Source organism: Barbus barbus (assembly GCF_936440315.1).
Source record: "Barbus barbus genome assembly, chromosome: 27".
Lineage (NCBI taxonomy): Eukaryota > Metazoa > Chordata > Actinopteri > Cypriniformes > Cyprinidae > Barbus > Barbus barbus.
The window spans coordinates 7,074,552-7,091,805 of record NC_136755.1 but is presented as its reverse complement, the minus strand read 5'-3'; the positions used below and the strand labels follow the sequence as shown (position 1 = coordinate 7,091,805).

General features: G+C 37.4%; 1 protein-coding gene across 1 annotated transcript in view; it reads left to right on the top strand.

Annotated features, from left to right (window-relative positions):
* The window catches only part of LOC306847410 (regulating synaptic membrane exocytosis protein 3-like), a 77,776-nt gene extending 67,246 nt beyond the window's left edge, over positions 1 to 10,530 (top strand). Inside the window, exons 3-7 of the mRNA XM_079381341.1 lie at positions 3,604 to 3,745; positions 4,503 to 4,615; positions 6,034 to 6,135; positions 6,235 to 6,374; positions 7,152 to 10,530. Of these exons, the coding sequence (XP_079237467.1) occupies positions 3,604 to 3,745; positions 4,503 to 4,615; positions 6,034 to 6,135; positions 6,235 to 6,374; positions 7,152 to 7,364 (710 nt within the window). The 3' untranslated portion in view covers positions 7,365 to 10,530. The remainder of the gene's footprint in view (positions 1 to 3,603; positions 3,746 to 4,502; positions 4,616 to 6,033; positions 6,136 to 6,234; positions 6,375 to 7,151) is intronic.
* Positions 10,531 to 17,254: the final 6,724 nt, after the last annotated feature.

Sequence of the window (17,254 nt, the reverse complement as noted above, 5' to 3'; positions counted from 1 at the left end):
AAGCTAAGCCCGCCGTTTGCGAGTGTATCAGAGCCGCCGTTCGCGGCACTTACAAGCCTGCCGGTTCTTGCCCTGGAGCTCTTGGATTTGGTGATACTCCCTAAATTCTCGACTCCTGTCCTCTCCCCAGAGCCTGCTCCTTCGCGAGTACCCTCCTATGGATCTACTAGTCCCGTCCAGCTCTCCTTCGTCTCCGCTGGTCCTGTCCAGCCCTCCTGCGCCTCCGCTGGTTCCGCCCAGCCGTCCTTCGTCTCTGCTGGTCCTGTCCAGCCCTCCTGCGTCTCCACTGGTCCCGTCTAGCCCTCCTGCGTCTCCTACGTCTCCGCTGGTTCCGTCCAGCCCCGCGCTGCCCGAGCGCCCCCAAGAGTACTCGTTGCCCGAGCGCCCCCAAGAGTTTGCGCTTCCAGAGCGCCCCGTAATGTCCGCTCCTCCAGAGAGCTCTCAAGTGCTCGCTCCTCCAGTGCGCCCCACAGAGCCCGCTCCTCCTCAATGGCTCCCAGAGGGGAACTTCCCCAAGAAAATTTTGGGGGGGGCCATACAGTCACAGCCTGTGTGGCCAGGCCAAGGGCCAAGGCCATGGAGCTCCCTGATCCGCCTAACACTACAGCCTGGATCCCAAGTCATCCAGTGAGGTGTGTGTGCTTCTCCCTGCTTCCACAAGTTCCTGTCAAGGCAAAGACATTCTCTCACGTTCTCATCTCCACTATAATCAGTCCCTTGAACTGTAGACTCATCCTCACCTTGCTCTGTTGTTCAATAAACGCTTCTGTGATTATATTAATCCCTTGTGTGAGTCTGCTTCCCGTAACAACGTCAGTATTGTACATTTAAATGCTAAAAATACATCAGTATTGTACGTTTTAGAGCCTGTAAAAACGTAAGTAAATGTGTGCTTTGTAGAACCACATTTTACGTAAAATGCATACGAATTATCATGAGATCACGTTGCAAGAACATGTGGCATGAGAGCGGCATGGCTTGTCTGACATAGCAAGAGTAACTAAGGGGACGGGTCTTTGTGAAGGGCCAATTGTGTCAAGATTCAAGCAAATTTTCACATTGTCACATGAAAGAATGTTTAGAAAAAAATACTGTGGTGAGTTTTGGTGTCATTTAGTGGTTTAAAGAAGAATAAAATCAAATGCGGCTTTCACCATGGTGCACCTTTAGCCAAGTTGAACCCAAATATTCTGCCCAGTTTGACATGTGAACTTGCTCCTAAGTGCCTCAAACAAAACTTGGAATGTCTTTGAAAGATGTGAAGCCAAGAACCTGGTAAATAGCGCTCATAATATCAACCCAGTACTCTGTAAATGCAGTTTGGTTTCCCAGTGGGCAGATCAGAGCTTGCTATTTCCACAAGTTTTAGGTTTTGTGTAGTATGCATCAGATTCAGATGGTCAGTGCTTTTGCTATTTCTTGTCACTCAGCAACATGGGGACCACCCTAGTGTGCACTTGATAATGGATGTAGCACTTTATAACTCCCAGGTGACTTCCAACAGGAGCCTCTGGGAATATGAAACATGAAGGTTTTTAGTTAGAAAGTTAAATTGTTTATTGTTACCTACTGTATTTTTGATGAGCCCTGTTACAAATTTAACCACTATTTTCATGTGGTTTATCTCTTCTGATTTCCATATTTGGTGCTTGAGGACAAAAGCTCTTCTGCTATGTCTGGATTGATTGTTTGGCAGGAAAGTGTGTCAGCTAAATTCAGCAGCTGTAAACAGCTGGAAGTCATGCAGAGTATGGGTACAGATGAGTTTACATTAGTACCCGAGTAAATGACTGCTGGTATGAAATATGACTAGACCATATAAGCTCAGCTGTCTTTTTCATAAACACTTGAGCTGTTCATGCAGTGGTTTTACATGGCATTAAATTTTAGGAGTTTAAATCTGTGCCACTTTCCATTACACGTCAATGTCTGTGACTTTTTTCAAGGCATAAAGGTCTTGACCTTTCTGAATGTATTGTAATCATACAATGTTATAATTGTGAATCGATTGAAATTATATTTAATTAATTGCATTAAAAACATTTTTATCTATTAGCTAATTTCTCATTGCTTGTGACACCATTATTTAACATCATCAGATTAAAACGGTTTTCTTACACATTTTAGTGTTGATTGCATTCATGAAGCATAGCCATTCAACTCTGCTACTGTGTGACTGAGATAATATTATAGTTTTTATTCATAATTTGAATGGCTTTTTAAAACAATTTCTTTGTAATTTTAGTTCATTTTAGTCATTTTGTCGTCTTTGCCTTTTTATCCAATTTTTAATATGTAATTTTTACTCCAGTTAAACTAAATGAAAATGAGAAATGTGACCCTAGACCACAAAACCAGTCTTAAGCCTCTGGGGTATATTTGTAGCAATAGCCAAAAATACATTGTATGGGTCAAAATTATAGATTTATTCTTTTAGGCTAAAAATCATTAGGATATTAAGTATAGATCATTTTCGAAGAAGATATTTTGTAAATTTCCTACCGTAATATATCAAAACCTAATTTTTGATTAGTAATATGCATTGCTGAGAACTTAATTTAGACAACTTTAAAGGCAATTTTCTCAATATTTTGATTTTTTTTTTTTTGCACCTTCAGATTCCAGATTTTCAAATAGTTGTATCTCGGCCAAATATTGTCCTATCATAACAAAACATACATCAATGGAAAGCTTATTTTCAGCTTTCAGATGTATAAATCTCAATTTCGAAATAAATTGACCCTTATGACTGGTTTTGTGGTCCAGGGACACAAATGTTTCTAACTATCTGAAAACTATCTTTCAAATTTGCTGACCCCTGTTGAGTGACAGCTACTTTTAGGCTAAATATGCAACCCTGTTACTCTCCAACCCATTTACCCATTATAGTATTTTTTTCTATTTATATATATTTTTTAAATTTGTTTTGATATTTATTGTGTATTGCTAATAAAAAAGCAAATTGATACAAAGTTTCATTTAGACATGTTGGTAAGAGGGTTGCAAAAACTGCAAACCCCTTAAAAATTAATGAAAATTGAATGATTTATTGGTTAGTTTGACCTCCTAAGGTTGACAACCAGCATTTCTGACAACTCTTTTCACTGATAATTTGCTGAAAAAGAAAATAATATACACTCACCGGACACTTTATTAGATATGCCTGTCTAGTACCGTATTGGACCCACTTTTGCCTTCAGGACAGCTTTAATTTTTCGTGGCATAGATTCAGCAAGGTGCTGGAAACACTCTTCCATATTGATATGACAGCATCACGCAGTTGCTGCAGATTTGTCGGCTGCACATCCGTGATGCAAATCGCTCATTGCATCACCTCCCAAAGGTGCTCTATTGGACTGAGATCTGGTGACTGTAGAGGTCATTTGAGTATAAAACTTCAGCAGAATGTCTTGACCATATCTACATGCCTAAATGCATCGAGTTGCTACCATGTGATTGGCTGATTAGATATTTGCAGTTGAACAGTTGTACCTAATAAACTGGCCAGTGAATGTATATATTTTTAAGAAGTTTCCGCCCAGGAGTTTGATGCCTTATTCATGCAAAGTGAGCAGGGTTGTATATGTGTGTGTTTTTGTGTAGATGGTGGAACAAAGAAGCTGCGCAGCACCATCCGGCGGAGCACAGAGACGGGTATCGCAGTGGAGATGAGGAACCGTGTCACACGGCAGGGCAGTAAGGACTCAACAGATGGCAGCACCAACAGCAACAGCTCAGATGGGACGTGAGTATGACCCACCACCTCACACATTTAATCACTGCATCCGAATGTGCTTAGATCTCACAAAACATGTCCACATTTTAAAAAAAATGTAATATTTTGCATAAAATAAGCAGAAACCTATTTTTTGGACCACAGCTGTTTAGCTTTATTTAGATCATAAATTAAAGGCAGTACAACAGTATTTAACAATTTTAATAATATGATATGATGACATTTGTTTCACAATACAGCAGGAAATGTGTTTAATTGCCATGAAAATAATGTCACAATTCAAATATGGTGCGGTATTATTAGGACTGCAACCACTAATTGATAAAATGTGTAAATAATGAGTATTAATAATAAAAAAAGGAATTTAAATGATTAAATTTTTATTTTATATATATTTACACATATATTATGTAAACAAAAACTTTTATTTTGGATGCGATTAATCATTTGACAGCACTAATATATATATATATATATATACAAATATTGGATTTTTTTTTTTATCTGATTAAATTGGTTAATCAAAGAAATAATCCACAAATTAATCAGTTAAAAAATAAGTCGAAATCATAGCTAGTTCCAGCCCTAAATATGCTCAGATCTTGACATGTTTCATTAGACTCACTCATCTGTGTGTGATGTGAGCTACTAGACACAGTAAATGATGAAGGAGCACTATATATTGTACTGGTTAGAAACAAACCTGCTTTGTATTGATGAGTTTGATTGATCACACATTTCACACATCACACCGGGTGTATTTCAGCTTCATCTTCCCCACCACTCGCCTCGGCCCTGAGAGCCAGTTCAGTGACTTCCTGGATGGTCTGGGTCCTGCTCAGATAGTGGGGCGGCAGACATTAGCCACACCGCCAATGGGTAAGACACCTGCATACTGGCCAGAATACACTCAAATACAACAATTACCATCAGGTTCATAAATAGGGTTACTTTACATTTTTTTTCTGCATTCATATGAAAATTTGTTAATCATTATTACATGTAATAAGTACATTAATGTTTAAGCACATAAATATATTTATACATACATTCATGTATTTAAAATAATAAATTGTTACTTTATCATTACAAATGTGAAATTTCAAATATATGAGATACAAGGCCGAATACAAGGATACAAGGAGATACAAGGGGGAAGTCGTGGCCTAATGGTTAGAGAGTCGGACTCGTAACCGAAAGGTTGCGAGTTCGAGCCCCCGGCCGGCAGGAATTGTAGGTGGGGGGAGGGAACGTCCAGCGCTCTCTCCACCCTCAATACCACGACTGAGGTGCCCTTGAGCAAGGCACCGAACCCCCAATTGCTCCCCGGGCGCCGCAGCATGGCTGCCCACTGCTCCGGGTGTGTGTTCACGGTGTGTGTGTGTGTGTGTGTGTGGATTTGTTCACTACTCACTGCTGTGTGTGTGCACTTGGATGGGTTAAAGGCAGAGCACCAATTTCGAGTATGGGTCACCATACTTGACAATACGTCACGACTACAAGTTTCAATAGAAATGACATTATATTTTAGTTTGTCAAATGCATTCAACAATTCATTTAACAGTACACTTTAACCATATTTAAAAAAAAACAATAGAAGTAATGAAATGACATAAAGATACTTAAGTTCTATTTATGTGGGTCAGAAGAAGTGCTTTAAGCTAAATGCATTTAATTTAAGTATAATACATTTTTGCTGAATTGCAAGTACGGTTAAGCGATTAAGTTTTCGAAGACATTTTAGTTCAGAAAGCATTAAGTTGACAATTAAATTAAAATCCTGTATATAAAAAAAAGGGTTATTTTGCATTTTTGTTTTAGTTGCATATTAAAATGTCTTGGACCATTAATTGATTGGACTGCCAAAAAATGCTTTATTCATCAACTTGGAAATAGACAATCAAGTTGGGTACATTGCTATGTGGGGTATAATGAAGTACACTAAATAATCCATGAAAAAGGACACAATATACTATATTAATATGAATTAATTATTAATAAATTATATTGTACTGTGCTATTCTGTATCACTCCGTGGCACTCAGCTGATAGTCAATCAGTTTATCTGCATAATCACCAGGTCTGATAAATGTCAACCTTTTCAGGAGCTCATGGTCACTGAACTAGAGTTAATGACTTGTTAGACATAAAGATACATTTCTAATTCCTTCTTTTATGATCAAACATCAAGGAAAACTCTCAGGAGTGGAGGTTGTATCTTGTTCTTTGTCTCCACCTGCTGTTGATTGATCCCATTGCAAGAAGGCTTTCATAAGCGAATGGGTTCTTCTGTGTAGGTGATGTTTACATCTGTGTGGTGGATAGAGGGGGTCAGTTAGAGGTCGAGATCATGCAGGCCCGAGGTCTGACCCCTAAACCAGGCTCAAAGAACATTCCAGGTAACCCACCGTTAAACATGATTGAGTTGGATCATTGCATTCACATTACCTGTTAGATAAGGACACTGTTTTATCATTGGGTATTTTCTTCTTTATCAGCAACATATGTAAAGGTTTATGTCCTGGAGAATGGAATGTGTCTCGCTAAGAAGAAAACCAAAGTGGTGAAGAAATCCCTGGATCCAACCTTCCAGCAATCCCTGATGTTTGACGAGAGCCCGCAGGGGAAAGTGCTACAGGTATTCAGTCAAAATCACTCCAGCTGTCCTGCACAAACACATTCTCCAGAAAACAGCATACTAGCATCTAAAAATACAGCGGCCCCAAAAAAGTATACAAGGCCATAAAATGTTAACAGTCTTGCACAGTCTTATTTTACTTTTGTAGTGTAAAATATAATTTTAAAATATTGAAAATGATCAAACACTAAAAATTAACATTAAAGCCTATATATATATATACAGTCATGGCCCAAAATATCGGCATCCTTGGGAAATATGATCAAAGAAGGCTGTGAAAATTAATCTGCATTGTTAATCTTTTTGATCTTTTATTTAAAAAATTCACAAAAATCTAACCTTTCATTGGATAATAAGAATTTAAAATCGGGGGAAATATCATTATGAAATAAATGTTTTTCTCAAATACACGTTGGACACAATTATTGGCACCCCTAGAAATTCTTATGAGTAAAATATCTCTGAAGTATATCCCCATTCATATTCACAATTTTGAGCACTCCAGTGTGATTATATACATGAAATTATACAGCCATGGCTTCCTGTTTCACAGAAATATAAATAGGAGGGAAAACAAAGCCCAACTTCCCTTAATCATCCATCACAATGAGAAAAACCCCTTTTGCTGAAAGGGGTCCTTGTACAATTTCTTAAAAAGATAAATTTAAATAATAAAAAAAAATCTTACTGACCCCAAACTTTTAAATGGTATTGGTTATTTACTGTTTTATGGCAGACATTTTTAATTCTAATTCTTGTAACCTTTAACCTCTCCAGGTGATCGTGTGGGGTGATTATGGCCGCATGGACAGTAAGTGTTTCATGGGAATGGCTCAGATCCTCCTTGATGATCTGGATCTGTCATCGATGGTGGGCGGCTGGTACAAGCTCTTCCCCACCTCCTCTCTGGCGGACCCCAGCATCGGCCCCCTGACGCGCCAGCTCTCCCAGTCCTCGCTCGAGAGCGCCACCAGCCCCTCGTGCACCTAGAAACATCCACATCCCCTTCTAAATATGCCCGTCTTCTCTATCTCTACGTGTGTATCTTTGTTCAATATACCCCGTCACTGACCCCAAACGCATGAACACACACACCCTGATAGATACAGCCAACTGGCCCGGGGCTGGAACGCTCCTCTTTACCGATACAGATATTAAGTGTTGGATACAAATCAGGCGTGACACATATAACACACACACACACACACCCTCGCAGATGGATATGGGTGTAACCAGCAACATGCAGTCGTAGGGTTGTGAAAAACCAGTCATGGCTAGTTACATACAGATCCATTGTCCGCAGGTCAACCAATAAGGGCATTTAATAAACCCGCCGAGAAATATTCCTGACAATGTAGCATTCGTGTTGACGTCACGTCACACAGGAAGCAGAATGGGTTCTCCAAGGCGAGTAGTTTCCAGACCCTCGAGGGTCAGTCATTTCTCTATGCCAAACCCGAATAAAGTTTTATTTTTTAAAAACCAAAGCAATTCTTAGTATCTGTAGTGTTATATTATAGAGTATGGATATGTAGCAGAGTCAGTGACTTAGATGAGATGCAAAAAACAAAGACGTGTTAGAAAACCTCGTAAGGTGCGGTCACGTTAGCGAAATTTTGTCGGCAAAGGAATCCGTTTTCAGTTGTCGATAGTGTAGCGGCGTATTAAGTCACTTTCATACCAAGCAGCTTTTGGCGTGGCAATTTCGCGTGACCAGCTTGAAGATGAATGAAACCTGCGTCGTGACTTTTTTCGCCCCTTGTGCGAAATGGATTCCTATAGAAATGACTGGAATTCGCCTGTAAAATTTCAGTAAATGTGATCGTACCTCTAGACTACATTCACAATTAAACTTTTAAAGGGCAGGGCTTTACTCCACATGTCAGGTTATTTATTAGAAATCCACACGATTCCTGTTGCATAAAGTAGCGTATTCTTTTTTGTTCCTTTTCGGAGAATAAATAAATATATAGATCGATATTTGTGTTTATGTATTTATCGACTGCATTCTGCACGTTAACTCGCAACCCTTGTTGAGCAAAATATGTAAAGTGCTATTTTAAGCTTGCCTTTAAAATTACGTAGACTTATAGACGGTAGGTTATTTATTTTGCTAATGTTTCAATCTCACTTTTTGTCTGAACAACACCATCTGCACCGAGTTGCAGATGTAGTCGAGGGACTCGAACCCTCCGAAGGAGAACCAACTGTCCTGTTAAACCAGCAACCCTCATACACAGCTGCATTGTGGGATACGCCGAACGGTGTCCGCTGGCAAGCAAGAAAACTTTTCTTGAAGCAAGTAGCGAAGCTTTCTGGGAAGTTGGAGCCGCATTAGACTTTACCGCCTCAAGTAGTTTTGGGTTTCTTTCTACCAGCATTTGGAACTGTTAAAGGCCTTTCCCATTTCCTGTTACTCTCAGGAGGTCACGCTGAACAACAAAAACACACACACGCAACAATATGAGCACCGGTGATGGGGTCGCTCTCTCAACAGGATCTTGAAGCCCAAATCAAATGGTATTCTGTAAACTCCTGTAAACTTGTTTTTGGTCTGTCGACCCATTGTGACTATTGTGGCTCTAGACGGTTTCTTCAGTTGATCTTCTGTGTTATGGAGACTTGTGGAAGGAAAGCAGCACTGTAGGTAAAAAACTAAGTATTCATCCTACTCCTGTCAACCTCCTAGATTGGTTTTCATAGCTCCTCTGAATATATCAGAGCCAGACAAGGTAGCTAAAGTATCTCTGCACCAGTTTATTCATGTCAAATCAGTCACATCTTCTGCAGAGGTGATGGCATTTGTGACATTATCAGTAAGAACCAGAACATTATTAATTTCTAAATTCCCATATGCATAATTTGCCAAACCATTAAAGACGTTTGTATAATTCAATCTGTTTAAACTCTCTTTGATAGAAGCACACAAACTCTATTGTTTGATTCTCTGGTTTGCATCATGATGATGTAGATAGATCTGCTTTTAAAGGCGGATTATGGGACCTGATTTATCATTTTGAATCGCATCAGCGTTTGAAGTATTTCAGAATTGTGTTTTGTACATGCTGTTTTTTTTTTTGTTTGTTTGTTTTTCTATTTGCTAATGTCATTGCTACACTGGTCAAGATGTACAGCACAACATTTCTCCATTTATCTGGATGTTCGTAAGAAAGTGTGCCTCACATTCCATACTTTCAAAATCTCTTGTTTTAATTATCCTAGAATTAGAATAGGCCATTCTATCAATGCACTTCACATGCACACGTTTCAGTGCATTTGGTAAGATGCAGATAATATAAAACACTTAATTTTCATAACGAATGGTCATGTTCATATAGAGATTTATCTTTAAATCCTGAGAAACATTTAGTCATTGCTTGTGTCTTTATTTATCTTTTCTCTGTTCATTTAGATGTTTTGCTTCACAAAGTATCTTTAAGGACAATTACAAGTTTTATTTTTTACGTGATTACAAAAACAGCTGAATCAGAAGACACGTTGTGCACACGAAATATATTTGCATTTTAATTGTTTCTGTAAGGCCAAAATTATATGTTGGACCAAAAAAATGGGACTTTACACTTTCTTACTTTCATCCGAAACTGCAAAATATGTATTTTACCCATGCCAGATTTAACATATTTACAATATTTTACTTTTCAGCCCGTCGCTGTTGTTCAAACTCTGAGGTTTTACCTTTAAACATACAAAACGAGTTTCTGCTATCTTTCACATACATGTCTTGCTTCTTTTGTATTTGCACAAGTTTGATTGTGTTTCACTAACAGACAAATGTCTGTACATTAAATTAGGAACAAAAAATGACTTCTTAATTCTAATTTAAGATGAAATTGTATTACTGTTCTGAAAACAAATTGTATTTGCAGCTGAATGTTTGTCCTTGGTAAACACATATGAAATGACTAATAGATATTGATATTTTTTCTATGTGATTTTACGTACTTGGAAATTTGGGATAATATACGTGTCCCTTTACTGTACAATGAAGTAGTTACAAAATCTTACTGCTCTTGCATTTTTGCAAAATGAAAAGTCTGAATGCATGAATATTTGTACTGCACTGCTCTATTTTTTCAGGTGTAGTGGGTGGATGTAGTTTGTTGCAGTCCATAGCTAAACCAAATGCAACATTGACAAAAAAGAAAAAAATAATCTAGATTTGCCACTTCCAGATTTCTGTGGTTTGGATACGTTTTGATATTTTGAATGAGAACGATCGGATCTGTTTTGTCCTGACAGTAATCAGATACAGCTAACAAATGCTTCTGTGATGTGTTGATAATCTGTAAATACAGATATATTGAGTATGATGTTGTAGCTTCTGAATATGATACCAGAAAAAGTGACAGGCATCTGATTTGTTTAAATTCTCGGTGTTGAACTACGTCATGCTTTTATATGCGAGACCACTTCATGCTTTTCTGTTCATACATGGTGAAGCCTGAAGAGTCAGTTTTATGGCATGTGCAGTTTATGTGTGAGTGTAAGGGACACCAGCCTGACTGGGGAATGATCTTAATACACTGAACACAGATATCAATGTGATGTTAGGATGTAAGCTGAATAAACCTAACAGAGCGTTTCTGTGTGGGCAAACAATCATAACGGAAACAGTTGGATGTGGTCAACCTGGTATTCATGATTACTTTTTGATTTGCATTCAGAAATGGACGGTAGATTGTAAAACTGAAAATGATGTGCAAATTTTAGCATTTATTTGATTAGATTTTGCTTCGTCAGGTACTGTATGATGTATATAAATTATATAAATGTTGACAGATTGCTTTAATTTCAAATAGGAATGTAATCCCTTTACATCTTTCTGGGTCAGTTAAAGAAATAGTTCACCCAAAATGAAAATTTACTCATGTTTCTTGGAGAAATTTAGCATCACATCACTTGTTCACCAGTGGATCCTCTGCAGTGAATGGGTGCCGTCAGAACGAGAGCCCAAACAGCTGATAAAAACATCACAGTAATCTACAAGTAATGCACACCACTTAATAATGGTTTGAAGTTAAAAAAACATCATAATGATGGATTTGTTTCCTACAAACATGCAGCTTTAAGCTTCACATTGAAGCTTTAAGCTTCAATATTAATTGATGGACTGGAGTGGTGTGGATTATTGTGATGTTTTTATCAGCTGTTTGGGCTCTCGTTCTGACGGCACCCATTCACTGCCATTGGTGCGCAAGTGATGTAAGGCTAAATTCACCAAAACGGTTCCTTTGAAGAATCAAACTCATCTACTTCTTGGATGGCCGGAGGCTGAGTACATTTTAAGCAAATTTAAGTTTTTGGGTGAACTATTCTTTTAAACCCTTGTGAAGTCTTTTTATGAACCCCTAATACTGTTTTTGTTACGTTTGTGAACAAATATAAAGACTAATGAGGATATAATGAGCTTTTATCTTATTTTTGTAAAAAGAAATCTCTTAGAGTGGTTTGTTGGATGAAAGGTGGAGGCTTGTTTATTGCCTTACTTGAGAGATTATTATAAGGCTTAGACATGTTACTGAAAGCCTAGAGTGTTTTGCTTTGATATTATTAATGATACTGAAGTATCTCTAACTTGAATGTACGTAGTAAATATTTCATGTTATTGTATTATAAAACATATTTGTTTTACAGTGTCTGAGTGACAGAATAACATCTTTGTGTTGATGCTTACATGAGCACAACATCCCTGGTAGCACAATTGATTTGAGCATTCAGTTTTACTGAAAAACTAAGATGATATCAGATATTAGTTGTGCCTATAGGTCAAATGTAACATTCGGTACATGCCTGTTTTTAGGCATTTACATTATTGGGATTTGTAAAATGATCTGGAGAAAGTAAGCATTGTGTTTTCTTTACAGCATGTTTGTCTTTATTTTCTCAAAGAGCCATGTCTTAAAATTAGGCTCTATTTTTTGTGATCACACATAACTAAAAAAAAGTACATTTATTTCATTCAAATCATATGATTACAACCTTGAATTTACTGTACTTTTGGGTCAGACTTAAAAGATTGTCTTTGGCAATTGATTTATTTTACAAATGCAAAGACGGTCATTTGTAGTCTGTTTCCTTATCCATGTAGCAAAGCTGTTAGCAGCTCTTTTGTGGTCACCATAAATCAGCCATTCATATTATTCATGACATTGTGAACAGCACAAGACATTGTTGAGACAAACTCACCTTTGCAGACAGGTTTTAAACTTTCACAAGAGATGTAGCTACTTTGAAAATGATGTAACCCACTTCAGTTTAAGTCTTGCACTTTGAGAGAGCACGATCAAAGATTTATCAGAGCAAAAGTAGCCCCCAAAACTTTTAGAAAATGATTTGAGATGACAGCGCGCTGCTGTTTCGGAATAACAGAATGGAAAAGAGAGCTGTATGGGGAAGCTGTAATTTTATACTTGTGCTTTGTAAATGTTTTCTATGTGCAGTATTTGATAATGTAAAACTGGTATTTTTGTGGTTTGTACGCTGAGGAACTGATTATTTAAGGTGCACGCAGTTTTGTAAGAAAAGGTTGGGAAACTTTGACAAAAAAAAAAATCATAATTTTAACTGAAGCCTGTATCTGCATGCATATTGACTGCTGGAAGCTGGAGGTTAATAAATTTAATTTGAATCATCTCGTCTTTGTGTCTGAATGGAATATTTATAATTAAGTGGGTTTTAATCTTATCCTGAACCATATACACTCTTAAAAATAAAGGTTCTTTATTGGCATCAATGGTTCCACAAAGAACCTTCACCATCCACAGAACCTTCTTTACACTGGAAAAATGTTCTTAGATTATAAAAATGTTCTTCACACTAAGTTTTTTTTTTTTTTTAAGAAATCTGCTCGCCCACACCACCCAACACTTATAAGTTTAAAATAAGGAAAGGGCAGATATTTTCAACAATGCAGAATAAATCAGTAAGATATGTACACTAAGAAAAGTATGTGTATGTTAAGTGCAGTTTTACATGTAGGCCCAGGTCACAGCATTTGGAGAGAATTGCCTAATACTCTCAGGTGCTGTACAACAGGACAGTTCAGAGACTGAGCTCATCCTCTTGGAGGATCCACTGGCGGGACTGCAGCCATCATTCATTTGGCCCAAACTGTAAGTAGGAAAAGAAAAGTGTGAATATGATCCACTGAAATCGGAGTGTGAAGTCTGATGGGGCCTGTCCCATGTTTTCATCTTGCATGCCGAACCATGGTCTCCATTTGCGAGGCCCACAAATGCGTTTTCCAGGTTCCTAGTTGCACAAAGTGCAGGTCTGTTCCTCAGGGGGGTGCTGCTGTCCCGCTGCAGAAGGGACTCGATTGAAAACGGGCTGCTAAACTTCTTTTCTGCCTCGGGGCGTTTGCAGGTCGACCTGTTTTCCGTTTCATTCTTCGCAGAGGAAATTTCCATGTTTTTATAAAAGTCAGGGAAGACGTCGCGCAAACCACTGAAGTGTCGTCGCAGTATCTTTGCGGTGATTTTACTTTCATCCACTTTCCAAAAGTTGCGCTTTGCATTTGGGCATTCTGGATTTATAGGCACCTGTAAATATGAAGACAAAGCATCATTATAGAAGTAGCCTAATAATAACAATAATGAGGAGGAAGAAGAAGAATTACGTACCTTTACAAAGCAGCTGTTTGATGATAAACAGACTCTGATATTATTCTCAAGGCCTTTTCTGTCGCCTTCCACAAATAGTGTCACCCCATTCATTAACTGATGGGGGAAAACAAAATACAGTCAAACCAAAATATTATAGGCTAATAGCATATGTTTCTGATTTTGCTTTATTTAATAAAGCACTCAAGAAAGTGCGTCATGCTTTTAAAATGAAATATGATACAATGTTTAATAAATGTTTGCATTTAATTAGAAAATCAAGAAAACAATTCATCCACCAAAAAACAAAAACAGCTAGTCTACCCTAAATGAGTCCACTGAATGCAGTTCGGGTTGTAAAGGAGCGCAGTGATGGAGAGCTCAGCTCGTCCAATCAGAATTCGTATCCAAACTATCTATTTTACACTGAGGGCATTGTCAGCTGTAATAAATTTGATCTTACCTTGTAAAACGTTAATTTCTTCTCAGGTGCGCTTTGGATGACATAAGCGATCAGACCCAGGTAGGTCATTTTGTGCTTGGAGTATCTCTTGTATTTTCTTCTGACCAGCATGTCTGCGCGCTCTCGCTGCATCTCTGAGAATCTGATTCTGAAGCCACAATGAGAGTCTGTCGTGTAGTTTGTGACCTATATATGAAGCACACCGGCTATAAAAGATGTAGATGCCCATTCCTCATTAATGTCTCTTTTACATAATTGATGGAGGTGTTAATGTGGGCGGACATGCCTGGACCCCCACAGTCGATTGGCCATAACAGTTTTTTTATAGGCTATTGTAGGCCTGCACGCACAAGGAGCGCTTCACAAAAATGAACCTAAGGATTCGCCATCTCCTCGTTAGACGCGCCTTTAGAGAGAAGTGCATCCTCACAGATAATGCATATATTAAAGAGTTTTTGTTTTCGTTTTTATTTATTTCGTTAAGTAGTAATTTAAAGCTTTCTTTAGATATATTTATCATGTCTGTGAGGCATGTAGTCGCTGACTTTAGGTTCATTTTTGTGAAGCGATCCTGTTCAAGATAAAAGCACTAGGTTTTGATGATATTGTGAGTGCACACAAATAAAAGTAGACCCTTTACAGTTCAGAATGATGTATTACTCTTACCTTTATGAGCAAAAATTATTGCGCAAGTTGTTTCCATTGAAAAAAAATTGTAATTGATTGTGCTGGCGCCTCCATGTGCTGCGCTTTAGCTTCCACTCTCCGCACAAACTACTGGATGCAGCACATTTTTCTAGGTTTAACGTTTAAACATTGTTATATGCTTGAACTGTTTTAGTATATCTATAGATTTTATTTTAGGCAAGTCGTGATGATTTGAGAAGGCTAAATTGATCAAACATAAGCTATGATCAGCCTGCAGGTCTGCCGCTGGTCGCTACTTTAAGAAAGAAAAAACTTATTTAATGAGCAAAAAATGCTCCAAACTTTTTTTCTAAATGAACTTAATAAAAAGCCGGAACGAAATATAAACACTTTGCCATTAGGGCAGGGCTCTAGTACATTTAGTCATTTTAGAATGTTCAGTTCTGTTGATATTTTGGTGAAAGTAACTCAAAAGTAATAAAGGAGATTCAAGATTCAAGATTTTTATTCGTCACATACACAATTATACAGAGTATAACCAGCAGTGAAATGTAAGTCAGGTCCGCTCCAAGGACAGTGTAATTGTATAGACATATATTAAGAAAAATAAAAAAATAAAAATATAAATATAAATGTGCAGCTCAGTATGTTGTTGACATAAATAGTAATATAACAGGAATGTGCAAAAAAGTTGTACAGGGTATTTAAATAGCAGCATATGAGGTAGAAAAAATGATGACAGGAGTCATGTAACGCATTACAATCCTGAGACAGTAATATTGTAAGGTAAGGCATTACTTTTAAATAATAGTAACAAGTAATCTGTAATGTATTACAGTTGGGAAGTAATTTGCACAACACTGCCCACCAATCACAGAGCAATACATAAATTCTTTCTTAGCAAACAAAGCAGAACAATTTGATTCAATCTGGATCAAAAATTCCCAGCATTCCAGTGGTTTTAGTTATGAGACATGAATTCACATGTGTTAACGTGCAAATTAATTACGTTTAAATGAATAACAGGATTTTCAAGGGTTTAAATTAAGACAGTTTCACAGACAAGACTTAAACCTAGTCCTAGACTAAAATGTAATTCTGAGCTGTTTCAACTGAAATGGCCTAATCCTGGTTTAGTCTTAAACCCTGTCTGTGAAACCGGGCCTTTTATAATTGATCTTCAACAGTAATCTATCTTATTTTAAGCAACGCTGATAAAGCAATGTGTTTCCATCATATTCACTAATCACAACTTTAGTTTTCTTTTATGTCTGCAGCTGTTGTGGTAAATAAATTCACCTTCCTCAGGCACATCCTGTTTATTCTTGTTTATAAAAATGAAGCAGCCTTGATTTGTCCTGCCATTTCGACTATTCGAGACGTCTAATATGTTCATGCTTATAGATAAAACATCTGGTAAAATGTCAAACAGTGATTCTTGTGACAAAGATTTGAAAGCCCGCTTTAGATTTTACCCTGGCCCTGTCTGGCGCTGTTGTCATGTGTCGGGTCATGACGCAGAATGAGGTTGTGGGAGGACCAAATAATCCAGAGCGTGCTCGGCAGTTCGATTCATTTCACAGAATCGATTCATTTGAACACTTCATTTTTAAATTCATTCATTTTACTCAGTCTGAGAACATGTTGACACGTGTTAGGGAAAGGGGAATTCCCACAATTTGTATTTTGAATGTTATTATTTACTTTATTTAGTCAAGGTTATTCCTCTTTGTCTTTGTTTTTAATTTGTGTTTAAACTGTAACATTCACTGTGTTTTCTATTAATTGGAGCATGAGTCTAATTATCAAATAAATATAACAACAATCAATGTTATAAATCAAAGCTATTAAAGGTTAATGCACATGGCAGCTGTGTAATAAAATTGTCAAAATTGTTTGTTTTACCCAAAATAAATTAAAATAAGAATCAAAATGCAAACTTTATAGACATGTTTAGATATTTGATACATTAATAGATTAGCCAACATGGTCCAGTATAGCCTAACATTTGTCTTGTAACATTTTTAAGCAGCTGCTTTTCAGCAGTTACTATTAAGTATCATGTTTTAGTTACATTGCTTCGTTCATTCATTTGCGAATCGGTTCGTTTGATTCGTAGAAAAGAACCTTTCGAACAGAACGATTCT